Here is a 22,258-nt window from a genome sequence, read left to right on the forward strand (position 1 = left end):
AATATCAACTGTAACGAGCAAAAAAGTCGTGCAAACTAGCAAAAACAGTACGCATAACCATAAATCCCCCTGCCGGAGAAAGGTCATTGATAGATTGTAGGTAACTGGATTGCGTGAACATAAAAGCCCCCAGTCAGAATCAACTGTAACGAGCAAAAAAGCCCCCTGCCGGACTCGAACCGGCAATCTCAAGATTAGAAGTCTTGCGCCTTAGCCATTAGGCCAAGGGGGCTAGAAATATGCCAATTCGGGAGCCTAAAGAAACCTATTAAGGTGGGTTTGATGAGTGGGTGTGAAAATCTGAAAGCTGGAACGCTTGGCCGAGATGATCGGCCCCACTCCGGCTCCGCCGCGCCGAAAGGAAGGGGGAATGCTTGCCCGCGGGAAACCTGCCGGAAAGATACGATATCGGAGCGGGAGAATGTGCATGAGATGTGCTAGTCGGAGCCAAGGTAAATATAATTATAGATGGTGATGGTTTGGGTGAGAGCATAGCCTTGGTCGGTGCCGCTGAATTTCAACACCCGTACCAGAAGCCACTGCGACCCTCCCTCCATATATTGATTGCATTTCGGATATTCAAGGTGCGCCGCCCAAGACCAACCATTACTTTGTCGTCATCCATCCTGTGTACAAAGGGAAATCAAATGGCTCCCGGGATTATTGGAAAGGGTGATGCTTCCTCCTTCTTTGCCCAGTCGAAACAAGGGACACCACCAAACCTGTACGTCGGCCTGGACGAGGATGAGCTCCGTGCCAAGTCTGACCGTCGCCTCCTCTACTACGGCTCACCGTTCCACCGGGACATCATCTCGGGATCGCGTGGCCTGTACATTTACACAGCCTCAGGACATCGAATCCTCGACTGGACATCGGGCCAAATGTCATGCCTCCTCGGCCACGGGCACCATGAAATTGTCCAAGTGATCCACGATCATGCCCTCCAGCTTGACCATCTGTTCTCGGGTATGATCTCGCCGCCGGTCATCTCGCTCGGCGAGCGTCTCTGCAGCGCCTTACCGGAAGGCCTCGACCGCGCTCTGTTCCTCTCCACGGGCGGCGAAAGTAACGAGGCGGCTATCAAGCTGGCCAAGGTGTACACGGGTAAATTCGAAATCGTCGGCATCGGCGGCTCCTGGCACGGCATGACGGCGCAGGCGCAGGGGGCCCAGTACCACTTCGGACGAAGGGGCCACGGCCCACCGATGCCGGGCATGCATATGCTGCCGGCACCAAACGCGTACCGGTCTGTCTTTCGCACCTCCGAAGGCTACCACGACTGGAAGACGGAGATGGATCACGGGTGGAGGCAGATCGATCTGCAGTCTTGCGGCTCGCTCGCCGCCTGCATCGTCGAGTGCATACAAAGCTCGGCCGGGATGCATGTCCTCCCGTCTGGCTACCTCGCCGCCCTCAAGGAACACTGCGAGGCCAGAGGTATGCTTCTCATCGTCGACGAGGCACAGACGGGCATCGGACGATGCGGAGATTTCGTCGCCATCAACAACGAAGCTTTCGTGCCCGACATACTGACCCTCTCCAAGACTCTTGGCAACGGCTTGCCCCTGAGCGCGGTGGTGACAAGCGACAAGATCGGTCTCGAAGCCGCTCGCCGCGGCTTCTTCTTCTACACGACGCACGTCAACGACCCGCTACCGGCGGCCGTCGGCGACAAGGTGCTCGAGATCCTCTTCCGAGACCGACTCGTCGACCACGCTCGTGCCATGGGTCGCCTGCTGCACGCGGGGCTGGACCGGCTCTTCTCGCGCTACGGCTGCATCGGCGACGTCCGCGGTCGGGGGCTCATGGCCGGCATCGAGATCGTGTCGGACCGCGAGAGCAAGGCACCGGCGCTGCCGCTGGCTCATGCCATCGCCGATCGGGCGTATCGTCTTGGCTTATGGGCTAACCTTAGCAGTCATCCGAGCTTCGGCGGCACCTTCAGGATTGCGCCTCCCATCACCATCTCCGTCGACCAGGTTAAGGAGGGGTTGGCGATTCTGGAAAAAGCGTTTGCCGAGACAGAAGGGACGCTGCCTCTGCATAATGATGTTTGAGATTGGGAGTGAGGAGTGAAGGGGGGAGGAGCATTTTCGGGTCTTACCTGTGAAGTGCAGTCAGTTTGTGAGGAGAGTTGGACATTCATTTTCTCTCCTTCCTGCTCTATGATGAATCAACCATTGGCCTTGAATATGCATCCTCGGATGGGCGGTAGGGGGTGCAACGTAAATAAATGTGGCCTTGATTGGTCGACGCCATGCTATGGCACAAGTTGGGGGGTGTAATCGTGAAGTCTCTCTTGACCTCACTGAACCCTCGTTGCGTACCAGTAACCTGCATTGGGGTTATATCGTCTTGGCGTGGTATCAATGTACGAATCTTGGCCGCGTTCCCGCACATCCTTCTTGCACCTCTGTCACCTGCAACGGCGGAGGCGTGCCCAGCACCATTGGATTCGCCATGAAGTATGATGCAAAGGCCGGCGCAGCTGCAGGGCGTGGATAGAACAAACGATTGTCGATCTTCAACGTACCCTGAGATCATCAAACAGGCTCATAGATTGCTTTCGAGTCTTGGAGAATAGAGCGCGAATGTCAGGCTCGGGGATGAAGAGAGTCAGCATGGATTAGAACAAGGTGATATTCGACTGCGGGTGGCAACCATGGGCCAGAAATTGAATATTGAAACGAAGCAAATCACTGTCTCAAGCTGCTCACGTACACGTTCGCAACGAACAATGGGAGAAAGTCAAGTTTGTTACTTGCAACCAAGAACACGGAGCAAAAAGGCATTGGACAAGTGGCTAGGCTAGAGTATGTATCATCCAAGGGGATGTTTGTCCTTCGTGCCATGTCGTTTCATGGCGCGTGGGCACAGCGTACTTGACAAAATGTACCGACGAGGCGTGCGTGCCTTGAAGGAACTGTGACTATCAACTGTCAGACAGTGCCAGGCCGCGATGATCAGCACACCATGCGCCACTTATCATTCCCCTCCACATTTCCCTTTCCCTTCCCGGGCCTCATCTCTTCGTGGCCGGTTCCCTCGGCAAAGACGGGAGGGGAGGGGTGCTGGCAATGGCAAGGCCCTGCATCGAGGTTGAGTCAAGGCTCGCTCTGCAGCATGGCTGGTAGGTAAAGGGGGAAAATTCTGACCGTAGCTGCAAGCGTACGTTGCCAAACGCAGCTGAGAAGTCATTGCAGATGCCTAGGGTTTAGATTTTCGTCGGCAGCTGTACCGAGACGTATGGTACGTATCGTGTCGATTTCGGGAGAAGAATTAAAGACGGGGTGTTCTTTTCTTCTACTGCTTCCTGAACCCTGGTTGCCGGCACAAAGGATAGCGCGGGTACGATTCAGACGCTACGAAGCGCGGTAGATCCAGACCCTCGGCAGGGCCCCAACAGCAGTTTGCCATCGCATGCAACTCAAACAACAAGGCATCGATGGCGACTGCGACGTCAATTGAGGACTTGAGAGACGACCTGTTGGCTCGCGGGTGGGTTCTACAGCGCAATCGGTCCCTGCCCCGTTACCGGTTTGTTGTTGGTAAATCGCCAAATGATGCCTCTGATGGCTACACTGAGAACCAGCAGCGCTTGCAGACCGATGACGGCTATCCAGATGATGTTGAGTATCGTTTCTTCATCGAGGTTGGACGTGCTTGGGATAAAGGCAGCCATCTCGATGTCTGGGTCGAGGCAGGAGGGGGTCGTGAGCGAAACCGGGAACTGGTACGACCAGGCTGCTCAAAATTAAAGCTTGAATTATTCTCGAGCTTCTCGAGCTCCTGGAGAAAGTCTGGTCAGTGAACGATCACTCTCAAAGTCTGCGTCCCTGCCCATGAGGTCCACAAGGTTCACATCGTCGACGGTCGATTCACCGAACCCGATACGTTCATGCCGTCAAGTGCCAGCCGCCATTTTCGGTGTTTTCAACGGAAGATGAAGGGATCAGGATCAGGGAACGTGGATGGGAACAAAGTGGAAGGCTTCGTTTCACCTTGATGGAATACGTTCTCCCAACTCTTTGCTGAAGATTCTCCCAGCTTTCCGCAGAGCGGTAGGGAAATGGCCAGGCGAAGATGGATGACGCGGATCAGCGTCGGCGGCGAAACAGAAACGAAGGACGGGACGAGGTTCGTGTAAAATGACCGGGTGACGGAAAAAGGAAAAACGCCAGTGCCGTATCGATGTCGATGGCTGTGAGGGGGGTGAACGAGACACTGCCAGTCGTCACGGAGGGGCAGCGGATGATGGTCTTAAGTGGCGACGGCTCCCTGTCAGTGTGATGGTTGATGACCGTCGTCTCCTCCATCCCCTCATCCCCGCCCGCAAAAGGGCGGCCAAAGTGAATCAATATGCCATGCCACCCACCGTGGCTGCAGGAAGGGTAATTACGTGGTATGGATGGTAGTTGAGGTCCCACAAGTGGGGTTGTGAGACTCACACGATGAAAAGTAGTACTTACTTACGTACTTGGCACTATTGAATACGAGTGCAAGTACGGAGTACATGTACTTGACAGTTGACGTGTAAGTACTAAGCACAAGTTAGTACAAGTACTCCGTACTTACTCCGTACTGTATACTATAATTATAATTACTAGGTAAGTACGGAGTACTCCGAGCAAGTAAGTACCTAGGTAGGTAAGTAAGTACTGTACTCCGCACAGTAAGTACGGAGTAGGAGCACATGATACTAGTACTAGGTTAGTACCGTAGTTTGTAAGTACGGTACTTGCTGTGCACCTACATGTACTGTAAGTACTGCACAAGTACTGTAAGTACACCAATAGCAGCGTGTACTAATTGCAGTACTTACATTTACGGAGTACTTACATACACCTATACAAGTGCTACTGTAAGTACAACTACGCCAGGCCACCCATTAGCGCTGTAAGTACGGAGTACTTACTCCCACAGTCGTTACATCCTACTTACAGCTGCAAGTACAAGCAGAGTACAACTACACGCACGTAAGTGCGCTTTCATGTACCAGTAGGTAATTACGTGTTAAGTACAGAGTACAGGAAACGGCCTTCTGCTATCGTCATGGTTGCATGCGAGACCGAGAAATCAGGAGAGCAGCCCAAGACCACAACAGTTCGATCGACTCGAGGGGGTCAACATGGAGCATGCCGTTGCGCGAAGCGTTGCAACGATGCGCCAAGACGACCACTGTATCTAGTATCGATGCATTAGAGGTTCGTTCAGCGGAGCTGTCATTGAACACCCCCAGTGAACCCCTTGGTGATGCTTCGTTGGCGTTGGACAAACAGTGATGAAGCCAGCAGCGACGACAGCTTCCGCTCCACACGACCACTTCATAATCTTTGCTTATTGCTTACTACCGTATAGTACACCTAAGTACTAGGTAGATGAACACACGCATGTACTAAAGTAAGCATACTAACCTGCACATGTACTGTAAGTGTACGGAATACTTGCACAAGTTCTTGCTTACAGCACATGGGCTCTGTGCGTTCTTGTACTGTACAGCAAGTACGCCCACTCAGTACTCCGTACTCCGTACATCCTATCCTGCAAGTATTTGTACTGTAAGTATTAGCAATTACTTGCGCTCGGGGTTGGAAAGCGTAGCTTATTCGATGAGCTGTTTGCCAAGATGCTCTACGAGAGCATTTACTTTACTATACGGTACAGAGTCTGCTACATTTGGCGTCGTAGGGAGTCATTTTTGTTTCAATGATGCATGAACGTTTTCGATCACTCTGCCCTGTCGGTTTCCCATTCCTTGGTTGGGGGGGGGTGGGCGCGGCGGGTACGGCCTGTTCTAGAGTACACCGACTACGGACGATGACGAGGGGATACAAGATGAGCTCACGCGAGTATTATTCCAAGTCCGTATGTGGTATGGGCACGTGTCGTTTCAGACCCAATGTTTTGGAAGCTCGGCTAGGCGGCCTTTTTTTGAACTAGACTTTCTATACATGACAATGAGGCTGTGGCAGGGAGTGAAAGGTGCCTGCCAACGAAATTGGGAGGCGTGCAGTACATTCAACTGGTACTCCGTGCAGTACAGTGTGCAGAGCACAGGCCTCCAGGACATTGCTGGTGGTGGTGCTACTATTGCGGAGGGTTCGCATCGTCGAGCCCACATTCGTACCTCGAAATGTCAACATGGAATTATCTCAGCTGGTCCTGCCATTATCTTGGTTATGACACGTTGCTTGGTGGCTGCGTCCGTCGGCGAGAAGTCAACATGGCTCGGCTGTCATCGGAAACCACAAGGGCCGCACTGTGTGCCTCGGTGAAGCCTACTGTACTTACTTCACAGGCGGGCCAGCACGTACAAATACAGGATACGGAGTGCATGGATGTAAGGACTTGTGTTCATGTGTATGGTACTGAGGCGTATGGCACGCACACAACAACACACCGGACGTGGCCATCGCAATCTCTCTTGGGTGTAGCAATGGCATTTGGCATAGTCATGGCAGAGTCCTACGCAAGTATAGCACGTGTAATACTTTGTTGTCTGCCTTCCGTCATGCAGGTAGGTAAAAAGTGGATTCGTATATGTAGGTGCAGGTATTCCCGCAAGTGCATCAGGGAATTTCTTGGCATTGGGCACCTCGGCACACATACGTGCCGTTGCAAGTACGCCAACCACGAACGGTAGGGACATCACGACACGAGTCGCCATGTCAGGATACAACAGCCTGCAGCCATTATGTGCCTCCAGCATCCGCCAAGCGGTGCCCCCTCCCTATGAGGAAGTTGTGAATGAGCATACGACCTGAGCAAATGGAAGCATGTACAGTAATCTCAAACGATACGGATACGGATGCGAGACAGAGACGTAGAATCATGAGCAACGCCTCATGGCATGTTTCCGAGCGCTACGGAAGTGTAGAGTGCGCGAAATCCTGCAGAAGACTTTGCTCTGCGCTCCCAGTTGGTGGCGGTGTACGGAGGATAGCACAGTATTACTCCGTACTTGCAAGTCATGAGTACGAGAATGAGTAGGTACACCTACTTGTACTTGCAAGCACAGGTCGGTGTGAAGTAATACTACCTAGTACCTAGTAGCCACTCAGGGTGCTAGGTGCCTACCTCAGTATCTGCCAACTAGGTGGTACCTACTAGGTAGGCACTAAGTTGCTTGCACCGCAGTAGTTGTACGTGCAATGCGCCTCAAGTAAGTAATTACAAGTACTAACCTACGAGTATTAATACTCCGTACACTTGTCGAGTACACCACCATGTACTCGTGTACACGGCAGGCGGGCATTGTTGCCAACAATCCTGCATTGCACATACTGTACAACAGTTTCACATGCTCAGCACCTACTATTACCTAAGGTGGTTGAAGGGTCCGTTGGCAGGTACCGATGTGGGAGAACATGGAGCATGAGGGAGAGCGAGTACTTACAGGCACTTGCCCGTACATGCACAAGTACTTACAGCACTTACGTATCGTTCTGGTAGGACGGGGTACGTAGCTGGTACCACTGCCTAGTACTTGGTACCTAGTAATACCTAGTACTAGTTACCTACCTAGTACTCCGTAGTTACCTACCTAGTACTTACTAGGTACCTGTTACTGTGCCGAGTACCAGCGGCTTGGTGGCCCAGATGTTTGGAGCCCGCTGGCCATCATGTGGTCAAAAATGTACATGACGCCTGCAGCGACCCAAAGCATATCGACCAGTACCGCTCCCTGAACCTACCAACCTTCAGGCACCAATCAGTATTACCTTAGTACCAACCCGGTAATACTTGCTGTGCCGATGTGGGATTCCCAGTAATGCGTAAGTACCAAGGCACCAAGGCTGCCAGGTACCAAGCTACGAGAGCTTCTACCGCAGGTGTATTACAATGTGTGAAATGCACATGTTGCGCGGAGTAGTCCGCTTCACTTGTACTCTGTACTTGAGTGTGCTGTACCGAGGTCCTGACTTGAAGGTACTTGCTGTACGTACTCGCTATGCATGTATTACCTACTACTGTACAGGACAGACAGTGCTTGCTGTACTGGGCAGGCCTCTCCGCCCGCGGCCCGCTGGTGCTCGTTTGTTGTGGCGATCCACTCGGGGATGAGATGACGTCGCATCGCCCCCTCACGCAACCTTGGTTGGCCCGGCACGACGACAGACACGCCATCATATTTGTCCCTGCGCCTCGCCACTCCCGTCTCGACTTCTCACCCAAACTCCAGAATTCTGTCTTACCTGGTATCGCCTCACCTCACGTCTGCTCCCCTGTTCATTTCATCCGATCGGCACACCATCGTTGCTGAACCTGCCTGCCCTACCCTCACCATCCGTCGGCAACCCCGCGAAGAGAAAGCAAGGTACCCGAGAAGCACGCAGTAAGCTTGCGGGGTAAATTGATCATGGCCACCAAATCGACCGTCCACGTCAAGAACATCGCCGCCGCGACCGGCGAGAGCGAGATCCGCGACTTCTTCAGTTTCTGGTAAGTCGTCGTCCCCGCCCTCGCGCGGCCCGGCTGTCCTGGTCGTCGTCGTCGGGCGTGCGGCCGCTGACGGCTCGCGCATCGCTCAGCGGGAAAATCGCCGAGTTCAAGGTCACGGCCTCGGGCGACACCAAGATGGCCGACGTCACGTTCGAGAAGGAGACGGCGATGAAGACGGCGCTGCTCCTCAACAACACGCAGCTCGGCCCCAACCACATCACCGTCGCCAGCGCCAGCGGCGACAACAACGATGACGGCTCCCACTTCGCCAAGAGCGACGACCGCGACTCGGACGAGCTCACGCAGGAGGAGAAGCCTCGGGCTCGCATCCTCGCCGAGTACCTCGCTCACGGCTACGTCGTCGGCGACGCCGCCATCGAGCGCGCCATCGACCTCGACAAGCAGCACGGCGTCTCGAACCGCTTCCTCACGACGCTGCAGGGCCTCGACACAAAGTACCACGCCTCGGACCGGGCCAAGGCGACGGACCAGAACTACGGCATCTCTCAGCGGGCCAACAGCCTCCTCACCGGCATCGGCTCGTACTTTGAGAAGGCGTCCAACACGCCGACGGGCCAGAAGATTGTCAAGTTCTACACCGACGGCTCGCGTCAGGTGCAGGACATCCATGCCGAGGCCCGACGGCTGGCCGACCTGAAGAAGAACGAGCACGGCGGCAGCGCCTACAAGGCCGCCGGTCTCGAACGCGTCTTCGGCAAGGAGGCGGAGAAGAAGGAGAAGCAGGATGACGGCGCCGCCTCGACTGCCCAGGCCGCCCCCGCCGGCGCTGCTCCGGCGGCCACGGCCGGCGAGAAGACGGGATAGCTGTGCCGAGGGTGACGGTGCGGTGCGGTGCGAGCAGGCACGTGGACTGTATTCGTCGTTGTCATCCGGAGATGTCTTGGGGCTTTAGTAACGCCTGTGCAGCAGAACAGCAAAGTTGCGCCTATGAATGCCAATGTCCAAGTACTACGCTCCGTCAAAATCGGTGTGCATGCCGCTGGCCGCCGACGTACTTACTCTGCGGGTGCTACGTACCGCCGCCCCCCTATATGTACAGTATATGTACAATGTATCCTTGAGAGCATCGTCAATTGGTTGCTTGGGCTTCCATACGCCCTTTCCCCTCTCCTTCTTGACGGCGCCCTTTTGCCTGAACTTGTCGGTAGCTGGCTGCGCACACGACGGCGAGCTGACAGTGATGGACACCTACCTCGCAGGGACTGATGGGAAATAAGCCAATGTGTCATTGGTTGGTGGCACGGTGCAAGTGATGCATGGTTGTGTATATTGCTGGTTACAAACATGTGACGAGGGGCAGCATGGAAGGGTTGTGGAACGCTGTCGATGTCAAGGTGATGGGACAGTCGGGAGGGTCCGGAGGAACTCTCGCGGTGGGTGACAGGAACCGTGCCATGCACGGCGGGGGTGATTAATTTTTACTGCACTCAGCAAGAACAACAAAACCTACTAGGCACCTTGGTACCTAGGACTATTAGTACATGTTGGCGACATCACCTTACTACTACTGTACAGTAGGTACCTAGTAGTGTTAGTGGTCTGCGGAAGTTGCAGCAGCGTGGTGCCGGCACGAACACTGCTGCTATGTAGTACCTACTATCTTAGGATGTAGGTACTGGGCACCTAATGCACAGTGATACCTAATGCACTCAAGACTTCCACGGGGCTTCTTTCGCCCAGCAACCGGAGCTTCCAGGCCTTTCAACATCGAGTTTCCTGCGGTGGCTTGGAGCAATGATGCGGCCATCGCATTTCACACGATGCACGTCATCGTCGCAGAATCGCCGCAGTGGCTGCCAAGGACCTTTTGTGTTGCCGTTCTGTGTTACCTTGATGCCGGCTTCCATCACCATGTTGAATGATCGGCATCGGCCGGCATTGGCTGGTGGCTGGCAAGGGCGTGCACACGGTACCCAGTAGGCTGCGCGCAAGCACCAACAAAGTACGGTGGTATTGAATTGCCGGTCGTTCCTCGACGGCCGTGGTCACGCGTGCTGGCGCCCACTTGATAGGCCGTCTAGGGGCTCGAGGCCAGAGACTATTAGCGCCCGCTCTCGCGTCCCCGCTTCCCGCAGAGCACCAACATTCACTGGCAGCCACCCGACAGGTCCCTCCTCTCGCCATTTCTCCCCGCTCCACCTCCCCTAGCCCCACCAGCCGGATTAAAGGTCGCATTGCATTGCATGTTGAAAGCCTCCAAATCAACACCTACAGGTATCCCTCATCCATCACTCGTCGTTCTTCTTCATTATTTCATCCCGCCACCACCCCATCAAACGAGCTCGACGCCAGTAGATAAAGGAAAGATACACCAGCACCGACGACGCACCGACGAAGCTGCTGTCACGCGAGTGAGCCGGATAATGCCCGATCTCAACTCGGTCCCTGCGTCGCCTCGCTCTCTGGCTTCGTCACGCCGGCAATCATACCAGATGCCTCCGTCTCGGGTTTCACCGTCGCCGCTGCTCAACATATTCCCCTCGAACCAGGAAGCCGTTATTCGAGGGCACAACCGTAGTCATAGCCAGGGCCAGGGCCAGGGCCAGAGCCAGAGCCAGAGCAACAGTCAGGGTCAGAGTCAGAGTCAGAGCCAGAACCCGAGTCACAGGCACAGCCGCAACCCGAGCCTGGGCCATGGTATCTCGGCCTTTCCCCCACCTCCGTCTCCGTCTCCATTCACGACAATGCAGCAACCGCTGCGGTCGTTGTCAAGCGAGTCCGGCGTTGGCCCTGGTCCTGGTCCGCTGCGGCACCCCCGGCCGATGACGGCCTCGGACCTGCACATGCAGCTCGAAAAGGAGCAGGAGGCGGTGGTACGTCATGGCGGTCAAGCCGTCCGCCCATGGGAAGCCGTCATTCACTGACAATCGTCCGACGACGCCTTGCTGCAGGTCAATCGGCTGACGCGAGAGCTCTCGCTTCTTCGAGCGGCCCAGAACGCTTCCGTCGTGTCCAACAGCTCGTCGGCCTCGGCCACGGCGTCGACGACGCACGAACCCGTCACCGAAGCCTCCCTTCTATCCGGCTCGGGCTTCAGCATCCCCACGGCCCGCCGCCACCATCGCAACTCATCGTCCGCTTCGCAACACTTTCCCATGACCCAGCTCGCCTCATCATACGAGTCACGACACCCAACCGCTCGGATGGGTCAGCCCGTTTCGCTATCGCGCCATGATGGCACAAGCTCGCGGGTGAGCCGCACCGACTCCCCGGGCCCCCACGGCTCCTCCCTCGGACCCACGAGCTACTACCATCAGCAGAGAGTGCCCCCGGCAGGTTCGCTGCCGATGGGCTCCGCACCGGGCGGCGGAAGCATGGCCGATCAGATGAGCCCGGGCCTGATGCCCGCAACGTTCCGGTATGAGGAAACGGCCTTTTATCGAAACGAGCTGGAGACGGCGAAGAAGGAGAACGAGATGTTGAAAAGACGGATCCGGGAACTCGAGAGGGTCGTTCAGAGCAGAGTCCGAAGCGAGAGCGTCAGCACGAGCGCGAGCGCGAACGTCTTGCCCGTCAGCAACGCCGCCATTGCCGGGCCGCGAGATGCGGCGACGACGAGGCCAGGCCGAGGCCGAGGCATGACGAGCCAGAGCATGGCTAGCGTTAACAGCGTCGCCGTTGGCGTACCGGAGGACGAGGTCAAGGTGGGCGAGAGTGCTGCCAGTTCGGGCCTCGGGAACCGCCCGTGATTTGCCCAGGACTAAAGGGCGGTGAATTGAACGTGGTGATGGCTTGCCGGCCGCTGGAGATTGTCATTCAGGCCTTGTATTATTGCTACCTCTTGGTTCGGCAAAGGGAATGAATGGGTTGGGAAGCAAGTGGCTGCGGTCATGGCTGACGGGGTTGCATTCATGCTTCCCGAAACTCCTCACGCAGCCTGCATTGGACAAGGAAATGAACGACACAATACGGGTAGGGAAAAGGTATAATTTCACTCGAGCGTTTGCTTCCTGCATTCGTTGCCTGTTTACCCTTGCTTCGACGCGTCGTGCTGGGATATTCACGGTATCAGACAGGACATGACAGGACAATATAGGACAGGACAAGACAAGGAAACGTTTTCTTTACCAGACAATAAATTGTTCTTCTTTTCCACTTGATGGCAAACAATGCACGGCGACATTTCGCGGTACATGATTTCTGAACGAGGCATCTACGAAATTGGTATTTGCATTTGCTGGCGAGGCGCGCTGGCTTTCATGAAAGAACAGAAGCCAAGAGGAGAACGAAAACTACAAGTGCTAATTTGGTGCACGAGGACCGGCAGCATTACTCGGCGCAGGCTCAGGATTGTTGACAGGCACGGGTCGAAACGAAATAATGAAATTAGGAACGGGAGAGCTGCATGTCTTGCATGCGCACGCGGACGGATGGACGAGAAAACCTGCTATATCCTCGGGATTTTGCAATCGGTGCGTACGCCCATGCTGGCGCTTTCCTCCTTCAGCCTCTTCGGTTCGGCGTCCAAGCCAACCATCCCCTCTTTCCCTCCTCCATGACAGGCACCTTTACGAATCGAATCATCCTTCGTCGCGACAGACCAGATTCATTTGACTGCCAAGGGCTGTCAGCAGTGCCTTGTGAGGGACTGGGAGTGACCGACGTGCCGCTTCGAGACGTTGCCATTCGCTTCGGGTTATCACAGTGGGAGCAGGATGCGGCATCATCGACATCTTCGACGACGTCCTCGTCATGGAACGCATTCTGCGCTCGCGTCAAGTAAACGTTGGCTCCTTGGTTGTCATCGGCAGGGAATTTGCGCTTCAGGCCCTGCTCCGGCCGCTCCTCCTTGATCTTGTCGACTTCGAACGATCTACTCCAGCTAGACTCGGGCAGCAGCCGCTCTCTCTTCGCAACAGGGTCCCTGTTCACCTTTACCTTTCGGCCGGCCCCATCGGAGGAGGAGTCAAGGTCCCAAAGGGAGCGATGCTGCCGAGCCTTGACTGGAGGGGCCAAAAAGGAGCCGGCGAGCATATTGCCGTCGGCGTCGTTTAAGGCATCCTCGTTGATCTCATCGAGATGGTTTCCGATAGGCATGCTGGCTTCCGCCTCGAACTCCCGCACCGCCCCTTCGTCGCCCTCTTCGCGGGCAATCTTGAGACGTAGAAAGACGTCGGTTTTCCGTAAAAGACCTCTAAAGGTCACCTGATCATTGAGGTTCGTCAAAAGTTTGAACCCAGCCGTGAGGGCAGTGCGATACTTTCGGCTCTCGTACGTCGCTTGCCTCAGCAGCTGGGAGAGGTCCTCGTTCATCTCTCGGTCATTGATGACGTCAGTCTTGAGAGCCTGTGCCCTCGCTACCTCTTCCTTGAGCCTCGACCTGGCAACTTCAAGATTCTTGGCCTGCTCGTCTCGCTGGTTTTGCAGCGCAATGTTGTTGCTTTCGAGCCTCTTGTTCTTTGCCGTTTCGGCCTGCAAAGCCTTTTCGACCGTGGCGACATGGCTCTCGAGCTCCCGCATTTCCTTGTCATGCAGCTGTCTCTGTTCGCGGTGTTGCCTATGTTTCTGCTCAAGCATACGTACTTGCTCGGAAAGTGTCTGGCCGATGCTCTTGTCCGAATACCATTTCTTTGGCGCCATTTTGCTCTCCTCTCTCTCTTTCTTGGTGCTCAGTTTCGTCCCCAGTCGTTTCGGACTTCTCAGCGCCACGTGCCGTTCGGTCGTGGTCTTGAGCTGGCGGCTGCGAAGCTCCATCCTGACGTCGGTATCTAGTGAAGAATGGATGGATCCACAAGCACAACCAACCCCTCGAGAATGCTCCGTGATCTCGATTCTAGGAACGAGTCAAATGCCAGAGCAGGTGATCGTTGTGGAGGTGTGATCGGAAGGCCAAGGGCAAAGGAAGGCAGAGCAAGCCAAAGCAACGTCAAAGCCAAAGCTACCTGAGGTCAAAGTTGAAAGGGCAATAATGGACTGATCAGCGGAAGGAAATTGAAGCCGGAGTGCTGAAGATGGGGGACTTTGGTGAGTGAGGTTCTGCTTGGGGAAGCAGACGGATGAACACGGCAGGTCTTGAGAACGACTGCACAATATGTCAGTCACGGTTGCAGCTGGCAACCGGAGTGTTTACTTTCGTGCAACCGCATTTTTAATTCCCCGCAGTCTCTACTGATCATTCTCGTCAGAAGCAATGCGAACACAGCCGTCCACTATGATCGACTCGACTGGCGAGTCTGACTATACAAGTGGTACTGCTCAAGTAGTGTCCCCGGAATACGCGGTGCTTCACATCGGGGCATTTGCCAACACTCGCCCGATACCGAGGGCGAACGGACCAGACCACCTTGAACATACATTAATACTTGTCCGCTCCTGAAATCGGTCTTCTATCGTGCCACCCCCGCGTGCAGGCACCGTTGAGCCTGTGGTTTTTAGATTGCAGGAACTTGGGCGGCAACCAGTAGGTCAGCAGGGAAGTGCTGAGGGCCCCGAAGGTTGTCCTGCGACGGACACTCATTCTCTCTCGTTTTTACTACCATGGCCTGTGCTAGAAGATTGTTCTGGTATGCCCCGTAAGGCAGCCTCGAAACTCGGAGCACAAGTTCGATGTGCGGTGAGCGGTACAGGGTACGCCCAATAACCCAAGTGGTACGGAGTTGGTGCGTGTTGGGGTATGGTGGAAGTTGATGTACTGCGACGTATTCAAGCATACGAGAACTACACTTACAACTACATGCCGTGCTAGAAGTGAGGGGCCTTATTTATCCTTGTATTGGGGCATGTGCAGTACGTTATTGGTACTACCGTTCGTACATGGTACGTGCATGTGCTCGTAGCCATCAGGTTTGTTGTGTGTTTGCACCGAATACTCATGCCCCTACGGCGGATTCCAACAGGCACCGGCTTGCAACTCCTATTAATACTTACCCGTAATTACTGTTGGTGGTGCAAAGGTAAGGTAGGGAATTTAGCACTGATAGTAATTACGGATAATACTTTATGCGCTAGGGCTAGCGGGGTACCTACTACTCCGTACTCCGTGCAGGTGTACTTAGTAAGTTCTCCGTGCACGTAGTTGTACATGTACATGTACCCCGTAGGTAAAGTAGACATGTAAAGACTTCAAGTTACGGAAGCTCACAGTACGGAGTACTGTGCTTGGAAGTACAACGTACTAGAAGCCCATGTGCAGAACTGTACTCAAGTACAAGTGCATGTATGTGTAGGGACAGGAGTATCATCACCGAAGTAGGTACATGTACCAGTATAAATGTAAGTTAGTACGGAGTACAGAGTCAGTAGATTTTACTTGCAGATACCACAGGACAAATACTTAAGTACTTATTATACTGCTACTCTGTACGGAGTACATGCGTAGAACCAACCAGCAGGTAGGAGCAGGCAGCCATATCCCTACCAACTCCTAACAGCAACGATTTCTCGAAACGGTCGCGTACCTAAGTACTAGTATGTACTCCTAACTGTACTCGGTGCATTACTCATACATATTTGTACAAGTATTTGTAATTACTTGGTACACCTACGAAGGATCTCGGACAAAGCACACCTAATAATACTGCAAGTACCAAGTACGGACTGTACATTTACATACAGTACCCAGGAGCACCATTTGTGCAATACGGAGATCCAGTTAGGGAGTAATACAGAGTACTAGGTACTCTGTGCCTTGAATTACTCCGTACTCCGATAGGTTAATCTCGTTTTTCTCCTACTCTTCCATGCAAGTAATAGTACATATAAGTACTCCGTACTTACTGTACTTACCGCAGTGCCAAAGGACCCACTACCCACATACTGATTTCAGGGGGGACAGAACGGCAGACCGCCGTTGCTTTCTAAGCCCCAGCGCCTACTGTAAGTAACTATTATACTCCGTACTGCACTCCGCACACCGTACAAGTACATGTACTTACTTGCAAGTACTTACTGTAAGTACTGTGAGTAAGTACGGAGTTCGGCGTAAGACAATGCCCCATATAGGTGTACTTGCATGTACTTTCAACTAGACGGGAGCACATGTACGTTGGCTCGTACCAACCTTGTACTGTCCTTGCAGCAAGTATGGAGTACTCTGCGAATACCCATACAAAGCTAGCATCATCGGTCAAGAGCTTTCTTGTGTTTCCACCCAAAGGCTAGGTGCAATCATCCCCGAACCAGCTTCATTTTCTTCCTTTCCATCATCTTTCCATTCAATTCACACCCGCTCCTTCACGCCGGCATTCTCTTTCTCTTCTGTATCTCAACTTCTCTCACCCTCGTCCTCGCCGCCCGCCGTCGTCCACTTCTTCGCCTTCCGGCTCGCTCGGGTGCGCTTTCAACACAATTGCCAAGATTCGAACATCTTCCTTCTCCCGTCACGCCGCCAGCTCGCATCGCCCCCAACCCAGAAATACGCCCGAGTGCATCCGGAAAGACGGTATATTTTGGCGTCGTATCGTCGGAGAGAACAGTACCCCCTTCCACCATTCATCGCCATGGCCTCTACCCGTCAGACTCGATCTCGGAAATCCGTCAAGACTCGCGACACGTCGCCTTCGTCGGATGAGGACACTCGCGAGGTCGGCAAGAAAGGAAACGGTACCGTCGTCACTACCCTGGAAGAATCGGAACCGACCGAAAACATCTTTCTCTTCTGGCCGAACATCATTGGTGCGCTCTCCTGCTCTGCTCCGCGAACCACCTCGCCTGCCCTGTGTCGCCTTTCATGACCAGACTGCTAACCTGACGTCGTGACCCAAGGCTACTGCCGAGTTGTCCTCGCCATTGCGTCTCTATACTACATGCCCCTGCATCCCAGGACCTGCTCCCTGCTCTACAGCATCTCTTGCCTCCTCGACGCCCTCGATGGCTACGCCGCCCGCGCCTTCGAGCAATCGACCCGCTTCGGCGCCGTCCTCGACATGGTCACGGACCGATGCACCACCTCTTGCCTCCTCGTCTTCCTCTCCTCCGCCTTTCCACGTTGGGCCATCATCTTCCAAGGCCTCATTGCCCTCGACTTCTCCAGCCACTACATGCACATGTATACCACACTCGTCGTTGGCGGCGCCGATTCGAGCCACAAGAACATCGACAAGAGCCAGAGCTGGCTCTTGAACCAATACTACTCCAACAAGGTCCGTCGTCCGCTCCCTCATTTGCTCTCCGCTCGTCGTGATCGTGCCCCCCCCCCCCGCTGGGACTCGTCGCTGATGGTGCGAGCCAGAATGTCTTGTTCGTCTTCTGCGCCCTCAACGAGCTCTTCTTCATCGCCCTCTACCTCCTCTCCTTCTCGTCCCCGCTTCTGTCCTCCCACCTCATCAAAAGCGTCGAGGAATCGAGTGGAGGCTTCATCCAGCCTGGCGCGCCCGTCAACACCTCGCTCCTGAGGCAGCTGTTCCCGGACCCCTTCAGCGCCGCCGCCCTCGAGATCGCCCGCGCCAACAAGATGGACTCGGCTGTGCCCTGGGCTCTCGCGGGCATAAGCTTTCCCATCATGGCCGCGAAACAGTTCATCAACGTCGTCCAGCTTGTCAAAGCGAGCAAGCTGCTGGCTGTCGTCGACGTCAAGTCCAGGAAGGCCAAAGGTCTGCCTCGCAAGGCAAAGAACGCGTGATTGCCGCCGGGCACGGAACGACGTACATGATCATCTCGCCTCAGAGGTGGCTTGCTTCTTATTCCCGCGAACGCGCCGGCGACCGACGGGCCAGGCAGCATCCGGCCGGCCGGCCAAAAATACTTGATTTGATAGATAGCTGCATGCCATGGCCCATCTCCAACCCGCTCGACACACGATATATACCAGGCCGATGATTTGATCCATCCATCCATCCATCTCCTTGCATCTACAGTACATTGCTCGGCGCAGCGGACCTCTTGTGGGGTATTTGGGAGTCGTGTGCCGACGTGCTTTGGCTTCGGCCAGAAGTTGAGCTGTCACTTTCAGGAAGGGACCCATGGCGATGAGTACGAGTGCAAGTACTAGTACTGGAGGTGTATTCGTTCGACCTGACCTGCGGATACATAATTTCGGTCCGCTTTACTAGCCATGATGTTTTCACGTTCGTTTGTATAGACACTTGGGCTCACTATCACGTAATAATTTGTTTCAGACAAGGGGCAATGGCATGGTCGCAGATGCTCTAGCTAGAAAGAAAAGATTGAATTATCATGTTCTCAAGTTGAGAGGATGGCTATCTCAAGGGACGATGCTCCTGAATTATGGCACTACGACGCTATATGCATCTGATATGGCCGTGGTACGGCTCTGTTGCTATGAAATGGTACAACCCCCGGACGAAATCAACAGCTTTTCTGCTTGCTCACGATCTTGAACCGTCGGCCGCATTGGTAGGCCCAGCTGGCTCTGTCGTTTCCGAGCCACTCGCCTCACGGTCTGGCGTCGTCGTCTCGACGGTCGCGACCTGATCAGTCTTGGCGAGCCCGTACCATGCAACGGTGCAGATGCCAAGGATACCGGCGAGACAGCTGAAGAAAAGAGCGACGATGCCACGGGTCGTGAAGCTAGCGAGTTCGTCGTTAGTGACTTCAGGTACCCACCATGAGCGAAAGGGAGAGCTTACCCATCAGGCAGACGAGGTGGGGGCGCGTTCTGGCCAGAGAGGTCCAGGAGGTCGACCGTGTTACCCGCAGCGTTACCCTTCGTAGGCACGCCGCCGGCCTTGCAGGCCGCGAGGTGGTCGTCGGGAATCGTCAGCTCCTTCTGAAGCACATCGGGAGCCTCGACAAAGGTGGCGATGAGACCGGAGGCGACGTGCCACTCAATGTGGCAGTGGAATAGCCAGACGCCTGGTCATGACATATCATGTCAGCTTGGGCTCGCCCTGCTGCACTGGGATAGGGCGCTTGATGCGTGGACGTCAACATACCGGGGTTGTCGGCCTTGAAGCGCAGGACAATGTTACCCATCGGGTAGATGACGAGCGTGTCTCGGCGCATAGGAATCTTGGCAAACGTCTGATTCGCGTCGCCACCCTCATCATTGTACGTGCCCGCTTCCATCTCCGACCGGTGGATGGCCTGGAAGTTGTGACCGTGCAGATGGAAGGGATGACGGCCGGGGTCAAGGTTGTTGACAACGATCTGGACAATCTCGTCTTTCTTGAGGACGAACGGATGGGTGTACTCTCCGTAGACGGTCGGGTTCATCACATGCTCGCCGGCCGAGAGGACGCTGTAGAGGGTGGGGACTTTGGGGGGCGCATAGGTGATGTTGTTGAAGAAGGCGTAGTTTGCGCCGTCGCCCAGGTTATCCATGGCGACGTCGAGCTCGACATTGTGGTCGGGCTCCGGGAGCAGAGCCATGCCGTCGTAAGGCTCCAGCTTCATATCGTCAAACTCGTCGTAGCTGTCGACGAGAGCCGCCTCGGGCTTCGGCTTGGCGTCGTCGTACGTGAGCCAGGCGGTCGCGTTGTAGTTGAGCTCGGGGGGAAGCTGATCAAACAGAGTCTGTGATGAAGGTTTAGCAAAGCGATGCAAGCAACGATGGACAGAGACGGAGGAAGACAAATGACGGGGAGGCAACACGTACCTTGTCCATGCTGGCGACAATAGGGAAGTTCGCGTCGGTGTCATTCTTGGTCGTGAGCAGGAAGCTGACGCGCTGGGCGGCCGAGAGGTATATGGTGTCGGCCTCGGCCTGCTGGGTGTAAACGCCGTCGACCTCGACGATGCGCAGCTTGTGGCCTTCGACCCACAGGTACTGGCCGGCAAAGGCGCCGATGTTGATGACGCGGAACAGATACGTCTTGCCAGTCTCGACAGGGATCGTGAGATTCTGCGTCTCGTTTATGAGAGCGGCATCGGGAACGGGCTCGGCACCGGTTGGGTTCGTCTTGCTCATGAAAGCGGGCAGCATGTTCCGCATCTCGTCGTGGTACCAGTCCGAGAGTGTCAGGACACGCTCGTAATCGAACTGGCCGTTGTAGGGGAAGTCCTTGTCGTGGACGATGAGCGGTCCTCGGAGACCATCGGGGTACTGGGCGTGGGTGTGGGAATGGTACCAGTACGTGCCCGGTTGGTCGATCTAGACATGGACGCGATAAGTACATGATCTGCCAACGGTTGATGGCCAGCCAGCCAGCCAAGCCGGCCGGAGATGCGGGACGGACGGAACGACGTACAGTAAAGTTGTAGGTCAGAGACTCGCCGGGGAGGATGGGACACTGGGTGACGCCCGAGGGGCCGTCCATGTGTGTCGTGCCATTCATGAAGAGACCGTGAAAGTGCAGCGAGGTGGACTGGTTGCCGAGCTGGTTGTTGACGTTGATGACGATGCGGTCGCCCTTGTTGCACTCGATCAGAGGGATCGGCCATTTGCCGTTGATGCCAATGACGGGCCTCTCAAAGGCGCCGTCGGGGTTGGCCCTGACCCAGGTGATGTTGAAGTCTTGCTGGACGGTTGCGGCGGTCGCGATACCGGCGACGGCCACGACGGCAGCGAGCTTGGCCGCGATGGAGAGCGCCATGGTTGCGAGCCGGGAGGGATAGTTCGACGGTGGCGAGTATCAGTCGGTAGCTGCTTGCTCGTCGGCGGTCGAGTGTGAATGAGCGATGCTGAACCTACGACACCCGAGCCGGACGATACTGTGCCGTGTAGTGTAGGCTTGCCACTGCCCGCTCGAAAAGGTCGGGGAGAGGCTCGGACTCGGACGTCAACTCGGATGGATAGCAAACGGATTGAGCGCCGAGATTCGATATTACTTTGATCGGCTTACACTTCTGACTCGGTCGTTTTGCGCGATTATCTCGACGCCGTGCCGCCCATGCTCAAGCCTGAGGAAGGGTGACAAGGAAGAGGGGGGAGGCTTTGTTGATAGATGCAATGCGAGTAGGTGTGGACTAGTTCGGAAGTCGGAGTACATGCGTACTGAGTAGGTGAGTAGGTAGGGTACAGTACACGCATGTACGGAGTACGGTGTACAGTAGGAAGAGAATGGCGACAAGAGATTGCGAGCCCGCTTTCGTTGCTCAGTAGGAACGGAGATGAATATAGTTGCGGGTCGAGCCCAGGGAAGCCGCCAGGCACTAATTAGTAGCAACTACAAGGACGTCAACGCGCGAAAGGCCGGGTGGGGAGCGAGAGAGAGAGAGCGAGAGAGCATCAATGGCGTCAATGCCAGGCAGGGATCAGGACTCAAACGACCTACAGTATTGACCACCGTTGTCGGAGCTGCACGAGATGCGGTCGTTTGAACGTGTGCTGTCCTCGCAGGCACGTGCCGCAGACGAAATCGACGACACGATGTCCGGGTTTTCCCGCAGTCGTTTTTTTCGTCCCAATTCTCCGCCTGTCTCGGTCTTGGCCCTGGACCCTGGGCACATTGACCTGACCTCATCGAGGACGACCAGAAGCAGTCTGGGCCCATCTGATAGGCCTGGCGAATCTGATAAGCCCATCAGCGGCAGCCACCACGTCGAGGTGGGGTCCTGTTTGACGTCCGTCCTCGGCCCTTGTTTAGGAGAGGAAGAAAATCTTTTTAGTTGCGCGCCAGAGGCGACCGGTGGCAACGAGTTGAAGGGAGCATCGGGTCTACTGAGTAGACCGTGCTGGGTACGGACTGTACACTTACTCGTATCGATGCGAGAGTCAAGAGACTTCTACCCGAATGGCGGGTTGTTGGGTGGACCGGGTGGAGGGTAAATGGTCGATTGGTGGAGCGGTGGAGCGGTGGAGCAGCGAAGCGCAGGGTGCAGGCGAGGCAACTCCACAGTGACAGAGAGAATCTTCCACTGAGCTTCGTGAATAACTCGACGCATGTACGAGTAGCACAGGTGCCAGTGACATGTACTCGCATGTACTTACATACAACTACTGTACAACAGTACTGTA

At 55.1% G+C, this 22,258-nt stretch overlaps 7 protein-coding genes and 1 non-coding gene across 8 annotated transcripts; 5 read left to right on the plus strand and 3 right to left on the minus strand.

The window, feature by feature from the left end:
* Positions 1-159: 159 nt before the first annotated feature.
* On the minus strand, positions 160-232 carry DCS_t89. The gene has a single exon. It is a non-coding gene; the product is annotated as a tRNA-Arg (tRNA).
* Positions 233-647: 415 nt separating this feature from the next.
* On the plus strand, positions 648-2,057 carry DCS_07162 (uncharacterized protein; the record flags this gene model as incomplete). The annotated part of the gene is made up of 1 exon (XM_040804448.1): positions 648-2,057. The coding sequence occupies one exon, from the start codon at positions 648-650 to the stop codon at positions 2,055-2,057; it is 1,410 nt and encodes a 469-aa protein (XP_040654552.1).
* Positions 2,058-3,445: 1,388 nt separating this feature from the next.
* On the plus strand, positions 3,446-3,811 carry DCS_07163 (uncharacterized protein; the record flags this gene model as incomplete). Its single annotated transcript, XM_040804449.1, has 1 exon — positions 3,446-3,811. One exon carries the CDS (start codon positions 3,446-3,448, stop codon positions 3,809-3,811), a length of 366 nt encoding a protein of 121 aa, XP_040654553.1.
* A 4,548-nt stretch (positions 3,812-8,359) lies between these two features.
* DCS_07164 (vip1) lies at positions 8,360-9,267 on the plus strand (the record flags this gene model as incomplete). Its single annotated transcript, XM_040804450.1, has 2 exons — positions 8,360-8,442; positions 8,532-9,267. 2 exons carry the CDS (start codon positions 8,360-8,362, stop codon positions 9,265-9,267), a joined length of 819 nt encoding a protein of 272 aa, XP_040654554.1.
* A 1,559-nt stretch (positions 9,268-10,826) lies between these two features.
* DCS_07165 (uncharacterized protein) lies at positions 10,827-12,152 on the plus strand (the record flags this gene model as incomplete). Its single annotated transcript, XM_040804451.1, has 2 exons — positions 10,827-11,276; positions 11,355-12,152. 2 exons carry the CDS (start codon positions 10,827-10,829, stop codon positions 12,150-12,152), a joined length of 1,248 nt encoding a protein of 415 aa, XP_040654555.1.
* A 754-nt stretch (positions 12,153-12,906) lies between these two features.
* On the minus strand, positions 12,907-14,157 carry DCS_07166 (uncharacterized protein; the record flags this gene model as incomplete). The annotated part of the gene is made up of 3 exons (XM_040804452.1): positions 12,907-13,224; positions 13,336-14,013; positions 14,113-14,157. 3 exons carry the CDS (start codon positions 14,155-14,157, stop codon positions 12,907-12,909), a joined length of 1,041 nt encoding a protein of 346 aa, XP_040654556.1.
* A 2,744-nt stretch (positions 14,158-16,901) lies between these two features.
* DCS_07167 (uncharacterized protein) lies at positions 16,902-18,022 on the plus strand (the record flags this gene model as incomplete). The annotated part of the gene is made up of 3 exons (XM_040804453.1): positions 16,902-17,076; positions 17,167-17,543; positions 17,633-18,022. 3 exons carry the CDS (start codon positions 16,902-16,904, stop codon positions 18,020-18,022), a joined length of 942 nt encoding a protein of 313 aa, XP_040654557.1.
* Positions 18,023-18,728: 706 nt separating this feature from the next.
* Positions 18,729-20,894, minus strand: DCS_07168 (putative FET3-cell surface ferroxidase, high affinity; the record flags this gene model as incomplete). Its single annotated transcript, XM_040804454.1, has 5 exons — positions 18,729-18,930; positions 18,990-19,215; positions 19,296-19,875; positions 19,958-20,452; positions 20,550-20,894. 5 exons carry the CDS (start codon positions 20,892-20,894, stop codon positions 18,729-18,731), a joined length of 1,848 nt encoding a protein of 615 aa, XP_040654558.1.
* Positions 20,895-22,258: the final 1,364 nt, after the last annotated feature.

This window comes from Drechmeria coniospora, chromosome 03, assembly GCF_001625195.1.
Source record: "Drechmeria coniospora strain ARSEF 6962 chromosome 03, whole genome shotgun sequence".
In the NCBI taxonomy this organism is placed as follows: Eukaryota; Fungi; Ascomycota; class Sordariomycetes; order Hypocreales; family Ophiocordycipitaceae; genus Drechmeria; species Drechmeria coniospora.